The 15600-nt window shown below is 43.9% G+C and overlaps 1 protein-coding gene across 7 annotated transcripts in view; it reads right to left on the bottom strand.

Annotated features, from left to right (window-relative positions):
* The window catches only part of LOC147114145 (teneurin-2-like), a 1360318-nt gene that overhangs the window by 49638 nt on the left and 1295080 nt on the right, over window positions 1-15600 (bottom strand). For all 7 annotated transcript variants that reach the window (XM_085995783.1, XM_085995782.1, XM_085995780.1 and 4 more), the window contains one exon: window positions 11480-11500. In XM_085995783.1, coding sequence (XP_085851909.1) covers window positions 11480-11500 — 21 coding nt within the window. The remainder of the gene's footprint in view (window positions 1-11479; window positions 11501-15600) is intronic.

Raw genomic sequence — 15600 nt, forward strand, 5'->3', positions numbered from 1 at the left:
CAATGCTACCCCACCTCCCTTTCCTTTTTGCCTATCTTTCCTGAATATTGAATATCCCTGGATGTTGAGTTCCTAGCCTTGGCCATGTTTCCGTAATCCCAATCAAATCATATTCGTTTACCTCTATTTGCGCAGCTAATTCATCCACCTTATTACGGATGGTCCTCGCATTAAGACACAAGGCCTTCAGGCTTGTTTTTTTAACGCTCTTAGACCTATTAGAATTATTATTTACTGTGGCCATGTTTGATTTAAACCATTGATTTCTCTGACTGCCACTTTTGTTTTTCTCCTTCCTATCTTTTGCTTTTATCCTTGTTTCCCTTTCCTCTGTCTCCCTGCTCAGGTTCGCAACCTCCTGCCATTTAAGTTTAAACCCTCCCCCAGAGCACTAGCAAACACGACACCTGGAATATCGGTCCCGGCCCTGCCCAGGTGCAAACCGTCCGGTTTGAACTGGTCCCACCTCCCCGAGAACCGGTTCCAATGTCCCAGGAATTTGAATCCCTCCCCCTCGCACCATTCCTCTAGCCATGTATTCATCTGAAATATCCTTCTATTTCTACTCTGACTAGCACGTGGCACTGGTAGCAATCCTGAGATTACTACCTTTGAGGTCCTATTTTTTAATTTACCTCCTAACTCCCTATATTCAGCTTTTAGGACCTCATCCCGTTTTTTACCTATATCGTTGGTACCTATATGCACCACGACAACTGGCTGTTTACCCTCCCCTTCCAAAATGTTCTGCAGCCGCTCTGAGACATCCTTGACCCTTGCAGCAGGGAGGCAACACACCATCCTGGAGTCTCGTTTGCGGCTGCAGAAACACCTATCTATTCCCCTTACAATAGAATCCCCTATTACTACAGCTCTACCCCTCTTTTTCCTCCTGTCCTGTGCAGCAGAACCACCCCTGGTGCCAGGAAGTTGGCTGCTGCTGCCTTCCCCTGATAAGCCATCCCCCCCCCAACAGTATCCAAAGCATTATATCTGTTTGAGAGGGGGATGACCCCAGGGAACTCCTGCACTACCTGCCTGCGCCTATTACTCTGCCTGGCTGTCACCCATTCCCTTTCTGCCTTTGCAACCTTTACCTGCGGCGTGACCAACTGGTTAAACGTGCTATCCACGATGTCCTCAGCCTCGCGAATGGTCCAGTATGCATCCATCCGCAGCTCCAGCACCACAATGCGGTCTGCCAGTAGCTGCAGCTGGATACATTTCCCACACACATAGTTGTCAGGGACACAAGCAGTGTCCCTGAGTTCCCACATAGCGCAGGAGGTGCATACCATGGGGTCGGGCTGTCCTGCCATGACTTACCCTTAAATTAATTCAATTTAAATTAATTCAAATCAATACCACCAATTAAATGATATACTCAATGGCCCTCGTTTACCAAATGTCCCCGCTACACTACAGAGACCCTAGAAACTATAAAACACAAAATTTAAGCTTGGATTTTCAAAAGGCTTTCGATAAGGTCCCGCATAGATTAGCGTGTAAAGTTAAGGCACATGGGATTGGGGGCAAGGTATTGACTTGGATAGAGAACTGGTTGGCAGACAGGAAGCAAAGAGTTGGAATAAACGGGTCTTTTTCCGAGTGGCAGGCAGTGACTAGTGGGGTACCGCAGGGATCGGTCCTTGGACCCCAGCTATTCACAATATATATTAATGATGTGGACGAGGGAATTGGATGTAATATCTCCAAATTTGCAGACGACACAAAGCTGGGTGGGCGTGTGTGCTGTGAGGAGGATGCCGAGAAACTCCAGTATGATTTGGACAGGTTGGGTGATTGGGCAGAAGCATGGCAGATGTAGTATAACGTGGATAAATGCGAGGTTATCCACTTTGGTGGCAAAAACAGGAAGGCAGATTATTATCTGAATGGCAATAGATTGGGAGAAGGGGAAGTGCAACGAGACCTGGGTGTCCTTGTGCACCAGTCGCTGAAGGTAAGCATGCAGGTGGAGCAGGCCGTTCAGAAGGCAAATGGTGTGTTGGCCTTCGTCGCGAGAGGGTTTGAGTATAGGAACAAGGATGTCTTGCTGCAGTTGTACTGGGCCTTGGTGAGACCACACCTTGAGTATTGTGTGCAGTTTTGGTCGCCTTATCTGAGGAAGGATGTTCTTGCCATGGAGGGAGTGCAGCGAAGATTCACCAGACTGATACCTGGGATTGCAGGAATGACGTATGAGGAGAGATTGGGTCGATTGGGCTTATACTCACTGGAGTTTAGAAGAATGAGAGGGGATCTCATTGAAACTTATAAAATTCTAACAGGACTAGACAGACTAGATGCAGGAAGGATGTTCCCGATGGCCGGGGAGTCCAGAACCAGGGGTCACAGTCTAAAGATAAGGGGTAAGCCATTTAGGACAGAGATGAGGAGGAATTTCTTCACCCAGAGAGTGGTAAACCTGTGGAATTCTCTACCACAGAAGGCCGTGGAGGCCAATTCATTAAATATATTCAAGAAGGAGTTAGATATATTTCTTAAGGCTAAAGGGATCAAGGGATATGGGGAGAAGGCAGGGACAGGGTACTGAATTTGGATTATCAGCCATGAACTCATTGAATGACGGAGCAGGCTCGAGGGGCCGAATGGCCTACTCCTGCTCCTATCTTCTATGTTTCTATGCGATCCAGGAGTAATTCTGGACTTGCTGTGAGTGTCAGCAGCCTATTTATTCACAGGGACAGCAAAGCTGAGCCTAATCTTGCAAAGACGCACTGTCCATACTTACCCACTTCAAGTAGGGGTTGCCAACAGTGATTAAGAAGAGGCACTTTGCCTGATTTTCCACTATCTAATTGAAGTAAATTACAGCAGTCATTTTGTTGCCTGAGTTGAGAGCAGCTAACTCAATACTAACTGAAGACCTCGCTGGTCTGTACAGCTCAGCTACTCCCTGTCTAAAACTGGTGAACTAGAGGGGCAACTGCTCTTCTATTTTGTTAAGCAAACAATGGAACATACATCAAGGGGATCCCACTGGTAGTCCTCATTCATGGTGCCAGGGAATTTAACTGGTTTACAGACCAAGCACAGAGAGTTTTGTTCATTCCCATCTTGGACTAGTCTTTAGTAACACATAAGGGCCGACATTAAACTGGGTGAACGAGCAGTTAAAATCACCAGCCGCGGTCCCACACTAATCCCGCTAGTGACGATTTTCGTTTGAGCTGGCGATGGGACACCCGCCAAGACCCGGCAGGATCCTTCTTTAAACATGCAAATCAGGCTTCTCTGACATCATTGGGGCCCGATTGCTATTTTAACCAGGGCTTGCGTGCAAAGACATTGTTGCTTGTTGGATAAAGAGAGCAACATTAATGAGGTCTGTAAGCACTTGTATTCTAAAATTTACATAGAGGAATTGTTAGGTGTACATGTAGTAGAGCTTATCACGAATGGTAAATAGTTACAGTCTACAGAATTGCTGTTTTTCAATCCCGATGATAAGAAATATGAGGGGCAACTGGGAGAGTGCGATTGGAATACATAGCTCATATGCAGAAAAACAGCAAAAAAAACTTGCATTTACATAGCGCCTTTCACAATCTCAAGATTATCCAAAGCGCTTTACAGCACAGACTTGATTGGCCAAATGGCCTGTTTCTGTGCTGTAACATTTTATGGCCGCGATTTCGCCAACCGTGGCGAGTCCAGTGCGGCCGGAGTAGGTGGCGGCTTCAAACCCTGCTCCTGTCTTCATCCTGCCTCCTCCAAGTGATCTTGCCCTGATTGGGCTTGTTAAGCCTGCTCTGCGAGGTTCCCGACCAATTAAAAGGAAGCGGGTCTGATGACATCATCTGATGACGCATCATCGGTCGGTTTCCTTAAAGGGACCATGTCCACTTTCATTTTGACAGTTGTTCTGTCAGTGTTCTACAGCATTGAGGTGCTGCAAACACTGACAAGCACTGCACAAAGGTGCACGGCTGCACCCAGGCTCTCCCATGACTCCCTCCATATGCTTATAGAGGGAGTCGCAGCACGCAGGGAGGTTGAGTAGGTTGGGACTCTACTCATTGGAGTTCAGAAGAATGAGAGGCGATCTTATCGAAACATATAAGATTGTGAGGGGGCTTGATCGGGTGGATGCAGTGAGGATGTTTCCACTGATGGGTGAGATTAGAACTAGGGGGCATTATCTTAGAATAAGGCTGCCCTTTCAAAACTGAGATGAGGAGAAACTTCTTCACTCAGAGGGTAGTAAATCTATGGAATTTGCTACCCCAGAGAGCTGTGGAAGCTGCAACATTAAATAAATTTAAAATGGAGATAGACATTTTCCTAGCAGATAAGGGAATTAGGGGTTACGGGGAGAGCGCAGGGAAGTGGACGTGAGTCTAGATTCAGATCAGCCATGATCCTATTGAATGGCAGAGCAGGCCCGAGGGGTCGTATGGTCTACTCCTGCTCCTATTTCTTATGTTCTTATGGAAGAGACCTCCCCAGGACACCAACGCAGCCTGGTTGCACATTGCACAGGAGGGGACAAGCAGGGATGTCGTCAGGGAGACTAGGCTGCAGTGGCGCAAACCTTTCAATAATCTCAGTAGATCACGAAACATTACTGCAAAGCCACACTCAACTTCATCCTGCTGTGCCACTCATCACATCCCCATCACTCTGCCTTCCCTACCCTACTCCTGCACATCCTTACTCACACCAACTTACCTTACACCTCCACCCATCCCTCTCTATCTACATTATCACTTCCCCATCTCACTAGTCACCCCTCACACTCACCCTCATCCTACTGCAAGCATACGAACTAACAACACACAACGGTGGGCACTTGTGTTTTTTAGCCAATGTTCGTGTGAAGTTTCTGTTAATGTGTTCACAAGAACCCAAATCCTTATTGTCACTACTTTGCCTTCTTGTATATATTTGTGTGCGCCTTTGGAAGTGTCTTAGTGAGTTCCAGTGAATGGCGAGACATAACATCCCCCCCCTCCCACAATAATGAGGAGTGTGAAAGGAATGGCTTGGACATTGTAGGGATGCTTTATGGTGCTGGTGTGGGGTGGTGCCAGCCTGGTGCATCATGTGGCAGCCAGGGTATACAATGTTAAGTGAAGTAAATGTGGACACGGTGAGGCCATTGCTGGCGTCCCGGGCAGCAATGTGCACGGGTGATGATGCTCTGTGTCCAGTGCAACATCAGTTGATTGCAGAGAAGGAACAGCTATAATCATGGGGGATTTTAAATTTCATATTGACTGGACAAATCAAATTGGGCAGGGCAGCCTTGAGGAAGAGTTCATAGAGTGCATTAGGGACGGGTTCCTTGAGCAGTATGTTACTGAACCAACCAGGGGGCAGGCAATCTTAGATCTGGTCCTGTGTAATGTCCTAGTAAAGGATCCCCTTGGAATGAGTGACCATAACATGGTTGAATTCCAAATTCAGTTGGAGGGTGAGAGAGTTGGATCTCACACCAGCGTACTAAGCTTAAATAAAGGAGATTATGAAGGTATGAGAGCAGAGTTGACTAAAGTGGACTGGGAAAATAGATTAAGGTATAAGATGGTACATGAGCAATGGTGTACATTCAAGGAGATATTTCACAACTTTCAAGATAAATATATTCCACTGAGGAAAAAGGGGCGTAAAAGAAAAGACAGCCATCCGTGGCTAATTAAAGTAATAGAGGATAGTATCCGACTGAAAACAAGGGCATATAAAGTAGCCAAATCTAGTGGGAGGATAGAAGATTGGGAAGCATTTAAAAGCCAGCAAAGAATAACTAAAAGATTAATTAAGGGAAGATAGATTATGAAAGTAAACTAGCAAAACATATAAAAACAGATAGCAAGAGTTTCTAGTTATATAAAAAGAAAAAGGGTGGCTAAAGTGAATGTTGGTCCCTTAGAGGACGAGACCGGGAAATTAGTGGTGGGGAACATGGAGATGGCAAAAACGCTGAACAAATATTTTGTATCAGTCTTTACAGTAGAGGACACTAAAAATATCCCAACACTGGACAAACAGGGGGCTATGGGGGGGAGGAGCTAAACACGATTAAAATCACTAAAGAGGTGGTACTCAGTAAGATAATGGGACTAAAGGCGGATAAATCCCCTGGACCTGATGGCTTACATCCTAGGGTCTTGAGAGAAGTAGCGGTAGAGATTGCGGATGCATTGGTGGTAATTTTCCAAAACTCCCTGGATGCAGGAAAGGTCCCAGCAGATTGGAAAACTGCTAATGTAACGCCCTTATTTAAAAAGGGAGGAAACTATAGACCAGCTAGCCTAACATCTGTGGTTGGTAAAATGTTGGAGTCCATTATTAAGGAAGCAGTAACAGGCCATTTGCATAAGCAAAATTTAATCGGACAGAGTCAGCATGGTTTTATGAAGGGGAAGTCATGTTTGACAAATTTGCTTGAATTCTTTGAGGACGTAACAAACAGGGTGGATAAAGGGGAACCAGTGGATGTGGTGTATTTGGACTTCCAAAAGGCATTTGACAAGGTGCCACACAAAAGATTATTGCACAAGATAAAAAATCACGGGATTGGGGGTAATATACTGGCATGGGTGGAGGATTGGCTATCTAACAGAAAACAGAGAGTTGGGATAAATGGTTCATTCTCGGGTTGGCAATCAGTAACTAGTGGTGTTCCACAGGGGTCAGTGCTGGGACCCCAACTCTTTACAATCTATATTAACGATTTGGAGGAAGGGACCAAGTGCAACATATCCAAGTTTGCCGACGATACAAAGATGGGAAGGAAAGCAGTGAGTGAGGAGGATATAAAAAACCTGCAAAAGGACATAGACAGGCTAAGTGAGTAGGCAGAGATTTGGCAGATGCAATATAATGTTGGAAAGTGTGAGGTTATGCACTTTGGCAGAAAAAATCAAAGAGCAAGTTATTATCTAAATGGAGAGAAACTGCAAAGTGCTACAGTACAAAGGGATCTGGGGGTCCTGGTACATGAAACACAAAAAGTTAGTATGCAGGTGCAGCAGGTGATCAGGAAGGCCAATGGAATCTTGGCTTTTATTGCAAGGGGGATGGAGTATAAAAGCAGGGAAGTCTTGCTGCAGTTATACAGGGTACTGGTGAGGCCACACCTGGAATACTGCGTACAGTTTTGGTTTCCATATTTAAGAAAAGATATACTTGCTCTCGAGGCAGTTCAGAGAAGGTTCACTCGGTTGATTCCGGAGATGAGGGGGTTGACTTATGAGGAAAGGTTGAGTAGGTTGGGCCTCTACTCATTGGAATTCAGAAGAATGAGAGGCGATCTTATCGAAACATATAAGATTGTGAGGGGGCTTGATCGGGTGGATGCGGTGAGGATGTTTCCACTGATGGGTGAGACTAGAACTAGGGGGCATAATCTTAGAATAAGGGGCAGCCCTTTCAAAACTGAGATGAGGAGAAACTTCTTCACTCAGAGGGTAGTAAATCTATGGAATTTGCTACCTCAGAGAGCTGTGGAAGCTGCGATATTAAATAAATTTAAAACAGAGATAGACAGTTTCCTGGCTGATAAGGGAATTAGGGGTTACGGGGAGCGGGCAGGGAATTGGACGTGAGTCTAGGTTCGGATCAGCCATGATCCTATTGAATGGTGGAGCAGGCCCGAGGGGCCATATGGCCTACTCCTGCTCCTACTTCTTATGTTCTTATGTAAGGTTGGTGTGGATGTTGGTGCTGCTGGTGTGCCCGGTGCTGTTGGTGTTGGGGCTTATCGGGTTGGGATTCTGAGGACCAAGGTGAGTTTTGTTCAAGGGCACCGATGCTGATGGAATAGATGGCAGGTGAGGTTGAGATGACAGAAGTGAGCTGTCAATGGTGAGAGAGGTAGTTCCAATGAGGTGACACTGGATAGAAAGCTTTTTCCAAACCCTTGCTAGCTGCATAAAGGTCAATCTGTCTTCCAAATGCAGTAAGCAACAGCTTCTAACCTTGGAAAGTGAGGACCTATGAAATGGATGCTTTCATAGAACATTTGCAGCTGTCAAGTTAGTAAATCATTCCATTCTGACACATCACCTGACCTACTTAGCTGACGTGATAGCCGCTCTCTGGGAACCTCGATAAAATGGTAAGTACATGGCAAAATGGTGCTTAACTGCCTTTTAACAAGCTTTTAAGTATCTAAATTGGCTGACCCACCGTTTGGTGTCAGGTCTGTTCAGGGATGACAGATCCGACACTTGGGAAACTGACAAGGAAGCGGGTTTACAGCAGGATACCGACCAGCTGTCAATATTTGTGATTTTGACAGCGGACCCGCCTCCAAGCACTGGTAAAATTCCGGCCTATGATTCTAAATGTATTTAAAGTATTGAAAATTTAGTGGAATAGAAACATAGAAACGGAGAAAAATAGGAGCAGGAATAAGCCATTCAGCCCTTCGAGCCTGCTTCGCCACTCAATATGATCATGGCTCATCCTCTATCTCAATACCATATTCCTGCTCTCTCCCCATACCTCTTGATGCCTTTTGTGTCTAGAAATCTATAACCTTCTTAAATATATTCAGTGACTTGTCCTCCACAGCCTTCTCTGGTAGAGAATTCCATAAGTTCACCACCCTCTGAGTGAAGAAATTTCTCCTCATCTCAGTCCTAAATGTCCGACCCCGTATCCTGAGACTGTGACCCCTCGTTCTAGAGCCCCCATCCAGGGGAAACATCCTCCCTGCATCCAGTCTGTCTAGCACTGTCAGAATTTTATCAATGAGATCCCCTCTCATTCTTCTAAACTCTAGTGAATACAGGTCTAGTCAACCCAATCTCTCCTCATACGACAGTCCTGCCATCCCAGGAATCAGTCTGGTGAACCTTCGCTGCACTCCTTCTATGGCAAGTATATCCTTTCTTAGGTAAGGAAACCAAAACTGCACACAGTACTCCAGGTGTGGTCTCACCAAGGCCTTGTATAACTGTAGTAAGACATCCTTGCTCCTGTACTCAAATCCTCTTGCAATGAAGGCCAACATACCATTTGCCTTCCTAACTGCTTGCTGCACCTACATGTTTTCTTTCAGTGACTGGTGTACAAGGACACCAAGGTCCCTCTGTACATCAAAATTTCCCAATTTATCACCATTTAAATAATACTCTGTCTGTCTAATTTTCCTACCGAAGTGGATAACCTCACATTTATCCACGTTATACTGCATCTGCCATGTATTTGCCCACTCACTCAACTTGTCTAAAGCCTCTTTGCATCCTCCTCACAACTCACAATCCCACCTAGTTTTGTGTCGTCAGCAAACTTGGAAATATTACATTTGATTCCCTCATCTAAATTATTGATATATATTGTGAATAGCTGGGGCAAAAGACCCATTTATTCCTACTCTCTGTTTCCTGTCTGTTAACCAAATTTCAATCCATGCCAGTATATTACCCCCAATTACACTAACCTCTTATGTGGAACTTTATCAAAGGACTTCTGAAAATCCAAATACACCACATCCACTGGTTCTCCCTTATCTAGTCTACCAGTTACATCCTCAAAAAACTCCAGTAGGTTTGTCAAACACGATTTCCCTTTCATAAATCCATGTTGACTTTGTCTAATCCCGTTGATATTTTCCATGTGTCCTGTCATCACATCCTTTATAATAGACTCTAGCATTTTCCCTACTACTGATGTTAGGTTAACCAGTCTGTAGTTCCCTGTTTTTCCTCTCCCTCCTTTTTTAAATAGTGGGGTTACATTTGCCACCCTCCAATCTGCAGGAACTTTTCCATAATCTATAGAAATTTGGAAGATGACAACCAATGCATCCAGTATTTCCATGGTTACCTCTTTCAGTACTCTGGGTTGCAGATTATCAGGCCCTGGGAATTTATCGGCTTTCAGTCGCATTATTTTCGCCAGCACTATTTTTTTTACTAATACTAATTTCCTTTAATTCCTCCTTCTCACTAGACTCTTGGTTCCCTCGCATTTCTGGGAAGTTATTTGTGTCCTCTTTGGTGAAGACAGAACCAAAGTATTTGTTTAATTGCTCTGCCATTTCCTTGTTATCCATTATAAATTCTCCCGTTTCTGACTGTAAGGGACCTACATTTGTCTTCACTAATCTTTTTCTTTTTACATATTTATAAATGCTTTTACAATCCGCTTTTATGTTACTTGCAAGTTTACTCTCATACTCTATTTTTCTCCTCTTAATCAATCTCTTGGTCCTATACTTGGTGGAATGGGGAGAAAAAGACATCTGGCCCAGGTAAGTATGAGTCCAGCCCATGATTGCTTCCATTTAACATAGGAAGAAAGAATTACCTTGTATTATTTAGTGCTATTCAGATCCTCAGGTTGCCTCAAAGCACACTACAGCCAATGAATTACTTTGAAGTTTGTAGGCAAAAGCAATAGCCAATGGCCACACAGCAAGGCCCCACAAACAGCAACGGAATAAATGACCAGGTAAACCATTTTTGGTGGTGTTGGTGGAGAAATAAACAATGGCCCAGGACACTGGAGAACTTCCCTTTTTGAATAGTGCCATGGTATCTTTTATCTAAGGAAGGATGTACTTGCCTTGGAGGTGGTGCAATGAAGGTTCACTAGATTGATTCCTGGGATGAGAGGGGTGTCCTATGATGAGATTGTGTAGAATGGGTCAATATTCACTGGAGTTTAGAAGAATGAGAGGTTATTTCATTGAAACATACAAGAATCTGAAGGGGATTGACAGGGTAAATGCTGAGAGGTTGTTTCCCCTGGCTGGAGTGTCTAGAACTAGGGGGCACAGTCTCAGAATAAGGGGTAGGCCATTTAAGACCGAGATGAGGAGGAATTTCTTCACTCAGAGGGTTGCGAATCTTTGGAATTCTCTGCCGCAGAGGGCTGTGAATGCTGAGTCTTTGAGTATATTCAAGGCTGAGATAGATATATTTTTGGACTCTAGGGGAATCAAAGGATATGGAAATCAGGCGGGAAAGTGGAGTTGAGGTCGATGATCAGCCATGATCTTATTGAATGGCGGAGAAGGCTCAAGGGGCCATATGGCCTACTCCTGCTCCTATTTCTTATGTTCTTATATCCACCCAAGAAGCTAGATGGGACCTCAATTTGGTATCTTATGCAAAAAGATGGCAGTGCTCCCTCAGTGCTATACATATGTAGATTATCTGCTCATGTCCTGGTGTAGAGCTTGAATCCACGGCCTTGGTACAGTCTTTCTGTTCCAAAGACATGAGTGTAGTTGTTCCAAAGGGAGATTTTTTCTTCACTTTTTCCCTCCCTAAAGCTCAGAGGTTGACCCCTCTTCCCCCCAGCTCTTCTGCTGATGAACTATAAACAATACACAAGGAGGTGATCTACAGGTAAGTAATAACCACTAATCGTACTTACCATTGATAGTAATTATTCACAGAGTTACCTTTGTCTATAGCAGGCTAAATAAACAGTAACAGGACAAAAAAAGAGACAAGATACTCTCTCTGAAGAAGGCAGGTTAAAGTGATTGGCTTACCTATGTCTAAAATCTTTATTTCTTTGCGGAAAGAAAGAGAAAGAGGAATAGGCAAAAATTATCCAAGACATACATTATCACATCGTTTCTTTGTTAAATGATTGCTGAAGTTATTAAACATGGACAGAGGTGACGGCAAAAATGTTACTGAAGTTCAAGGCGAGATCGATATCAGCACTGTGGCTAGTGCACTGTTCCTGGAACTATTCATAGAATCAAAGAGATTGCGATGCTGGAATTTTTAAATGCATCATGCACACTTTCCTACTGCACTGTAAAGATTGCATCTGTTTGTGACATCTAAAAGATTAGAGCCACATAATTCAGTAAATCAACCTGTTAGCATTACCTTTTTTCCAAGGGATGCAAATAGCAGTAATGAATTGAAATGTTTATACTGGGGATTTTAAATTGTTCTAGCACTCAATACGGACATATTTGAACCACTAACAGAAGTGAATCATATAAAAATAAATAGAATGGAAACAAAAATTTCCTAACACTGATAACCACCAAATTTGTTTTCTCTCAGACCTAGTATCAGAGAACATTTTTATTCATGCATTGACATTCAGCCCACTGCTTGAGCTGATAATAAGCTCATACAGTTTCTGAGCAGAGCAGGGCTCAAATGAGTGCAGGCATTCTTGCAGTGACATACAATATATAATATTCAAAATGACATCAATGAGGCTTATTTTTTTGTTTGGAATTCTATCTTCCTCTGAGCTGTAATTCAACAGATCTCTTGTTCAACAGATCTCTTGTTCAACAGATCTCTTCTGTGCACCAAATTTTGACTCGCTTTTAGTTTAAGCTATAAATCTCAGACACATTTTTAATAAACAGGACACTCAATGAATCACTATTTTTAGACCAAAGTTGAGGATGTCCAGTTAAATTAGAAATGATGAGTCAGGTCTCCCTCACTTGTGGAAAGAAAATGAAATTCTGTAACCAGGATACCAGGAACCATATACTTCCGTTTGCTTTTGCTGGCAAGTTATTATTATGCACCTCTTTTGAGTCTCCCTGCTCCACATAACAACGTCTGCCAAGCACAAGAACTGAAGGCTCACTCCATGACTCCTGCCAATGATGCCCTTTGGCCACCTGCTAGAAGCTGAATGAGTGCAGCACCAGGTGAAAATTATACTTCACTTTCTCCTCACCTACTGCAGGGAAGCACCTGGCCCCACTCAGCATCTACCCTAATGGCATTGTAGAGATCAAAAAGAGCTGGCTGAGGGTGAATTGCAGGCGTGAAGTCTGCAGGCTATACTCTAGAGCACAATGCATTGACTCGCCAATGTGTTGCATCACCACATTACATACTTCTCTTCAGAGGCAATTTAACTGTCAGCATTCAGCGTATCTTCCCAATATTTGTCAGGACTAAAATGGGAATGTGGTTAATATGAAATAATTGTGCTTTGAATTGCGAGCAGGAATTTCACCCAACTGCCAGGACCCCTGAAGGAGGAAGGACATGAGTTAATTTTGACCAGTGCAGTATTTCAGAAAATTAAAAAAGAAAAGGGAATATAGGAAAAGATCAGCAATGCAAATGTTTGCATCAATGTAAATATACAGAATAATACCAAAACTGGAGTTAAAATACAGTAATAACAACAGAAAGTGCTGGAAACGCTCAGCAGGTCAGGCAGCATCGAGGAGCGAGAAACAGGGGGAAAAATTTGGTATCGCCATTTGGGGCGCCATTATCGGCCCTGCGCAAAGTTTAGCGCTTGGCGCTAATTATCGCCTCCGACAGCAAACTTGGCTTTTATCGCCCCTGGAGGTGATTGGAGCGCTAAATCAGGCGCTTCACATCTGTCTTAAGGCGCAAACGCCGAGGAGTTACCTCAGAGTGCTGGCGAAGCAAGGAAGGGCAAATCAAAATAAACCTGCAAAGTGCTGCTCAGTACTCAAAAACGCCTTCACACAGCGTTGAATCTCTCCAGAAGTCTCTCTCTCTCTCTCTGACTGCATGGTGCAAAAATGTAACTGACAAAAAAAGGCAGGAAGCGGTCGCCTTTAAATAGCGCTCCCCTAGTCCCTTTCTGACAGCATAACGCTCCCCTTAACCTGTCGTTGCTAGCGGCAGGCGGTAAGGCAGGGGGCACCACTCAATATCCGGTCCGGGGCGCTAACAGGGCGTTGCGCACTCGACTGATGTCACAATCTGCCGGCGCAGGAGATCATGGCGGTAGTGTTTAGTGCCGCCGCAAACTGTCTAGTTAATTTCACGAGCGGCACAAACATCGCCGCGCCCGGGCGCTAGTTGCTTTGCGCTCCAATTGGCGCCCTCTTAAGGCGCTAACGGGAGGTGCAAACAACTGAATTTTTCCCTCACAGAGTTAACATTAAGGTTCGTCCCAAAACGTTGACTCTGTTTCTCTCTCCTCGATGCTGCCTGACCTGCTGTGTGTTTCCAGCACTTTCTGTTGTTATTTCAGATTTCCAGCATCTGCAGTATTTTGCTATTAAAATACAGTAATCTATCAAAGCGATTCACATAGCATCAAAAACTGCAAGAACTTTGAGCAGTTTAACACTACCAAAAACAACTTGCTTTTATACAGCACTTTTAATGTAGTAAAATGTCCCAAGGCATTTTACAGCAGTGTTATCAAACAGAATTTGACACCGAGCCACATAAGGTGATATTAGGACAGGTGACTAAAAGCTTGGTCAAAGAGGTAGGTTTCAAGGAGCATTTTAAAGGAGGACAGAGAGGTAGAGAGGCAAAGAGGTTTAGGGAGGGAATTCCAGAGCTTGGGGCCTAGTTAATTGAAGGCACGGCCACCAATGGTGGAGCGATTAAAATCGGGGATGCACACGAGGCCAGTATTGGAGGAGCACCGAGATCTCGGAGGGTTGTATGGCTGGAGGACGTTACAGAGATAGGGAGGGGCAAGACGATGGAGATACTTGAAAACATGGATGAGAATTTTAAAATCGAGGTGTTGCCAGACAGGGAGCCCACGTAGGTCAGCGAGCACAGGGGTGATGGGTGAATGGAACTTGGTGTGAGTTAAGGCACCATGCCTTAACTCGCACATTCCAGTCTATGTTCTTTTATAAAATAAAAACACAAATGAAGGCCACGGAGAGGGAGGAGGAGTTTTAATGAGCTTCTCTGATATTTTGTTTTGCTAGTAATGGGTCTCATGGTGGACAGCAAAGGCTGTTAGGCTTCCAGAATTGAATTTTGTCATTTGAGCTGAAGTAATATGGATTTGAACTTTATTTTACTAGAAGTTGCAGGAAAATATCACACCCATTTATTTTCTGCTTAAATTATTTTTATTTCCCGAGAGAATGGAATTTGAGGGGCCTCTCTCTATAGCCCTGAAGACAGCCATATGAATGAAGAACTGCAGTGGGATTTGAAAGAGACGTGCTCTCATGATTTCAGCCAAGGTGATTTTCTGCGTGCAATGCGACTTATCAGTTTCTTCCTGTGTAATTTTGTAAGCATGGATGAGCTACTGGTTTAAAAATGCAATACGTTGTCAGCAATGAAGCAGCTATTACATTTGAACTTTTAGATGGATAGGCATCTAAGACTGCTCATAAAAATAACTGTTAGAGAAAAGCATACCATAGTGGAAAATCAGTTATTTTTCTAAAAATTATATAGGACCAAACATAGTTTATATCATTTCAACATCAAACACAGCTTATGCTGGAGGAGGGTATGGGGACAAACAATCTATGCTTCCCAGTACATATTATTTCAAACGATTGCCACTCATGCTTGACTTGAATGGCCACTGGGGCCACCTGACATAGTCCCTGATAAGTGAGAACTGCCGCTTGAGCCAGAGTCAAGTTCGTGGGCACAACTATCTGTTAAATGTTTGGCCTGCTGTTTTTATAGTATTTTTGCTTGTGGGGCAGAGGAGAGGGAAAAGTTGGAATCAGCAAAAGAATATTTTTTGTATTGCAAAAAAATTATGGGAGGTTCACGGGTTGGAAATCAGTGGTTTAATCAAATGAATAACTTTAAAATGAGAATGATAAAGAAGAAATAGCAACTGCAATTCTAGCAAGTAGCAAGGCACTGTAATGAATGCTGGGCTTCTCCTCGAATGTTCAGCCTATATTCCAGATAC

Source organism: Somniosus microcephalus, chromosome 8, assembly GCF_052327205.1.
Source record: "Somniosus microcephalus isolate GS21.2 chromosome 8, FLI_Smic_1.0, whole genome shotgun sequence".
Lineage (NCBI taxonomy): Eukaryota > Metazoa > Chordata > Chondrichthyes > Squaliformes > Somniosidae > Somniosus > Somniosus microcephalus.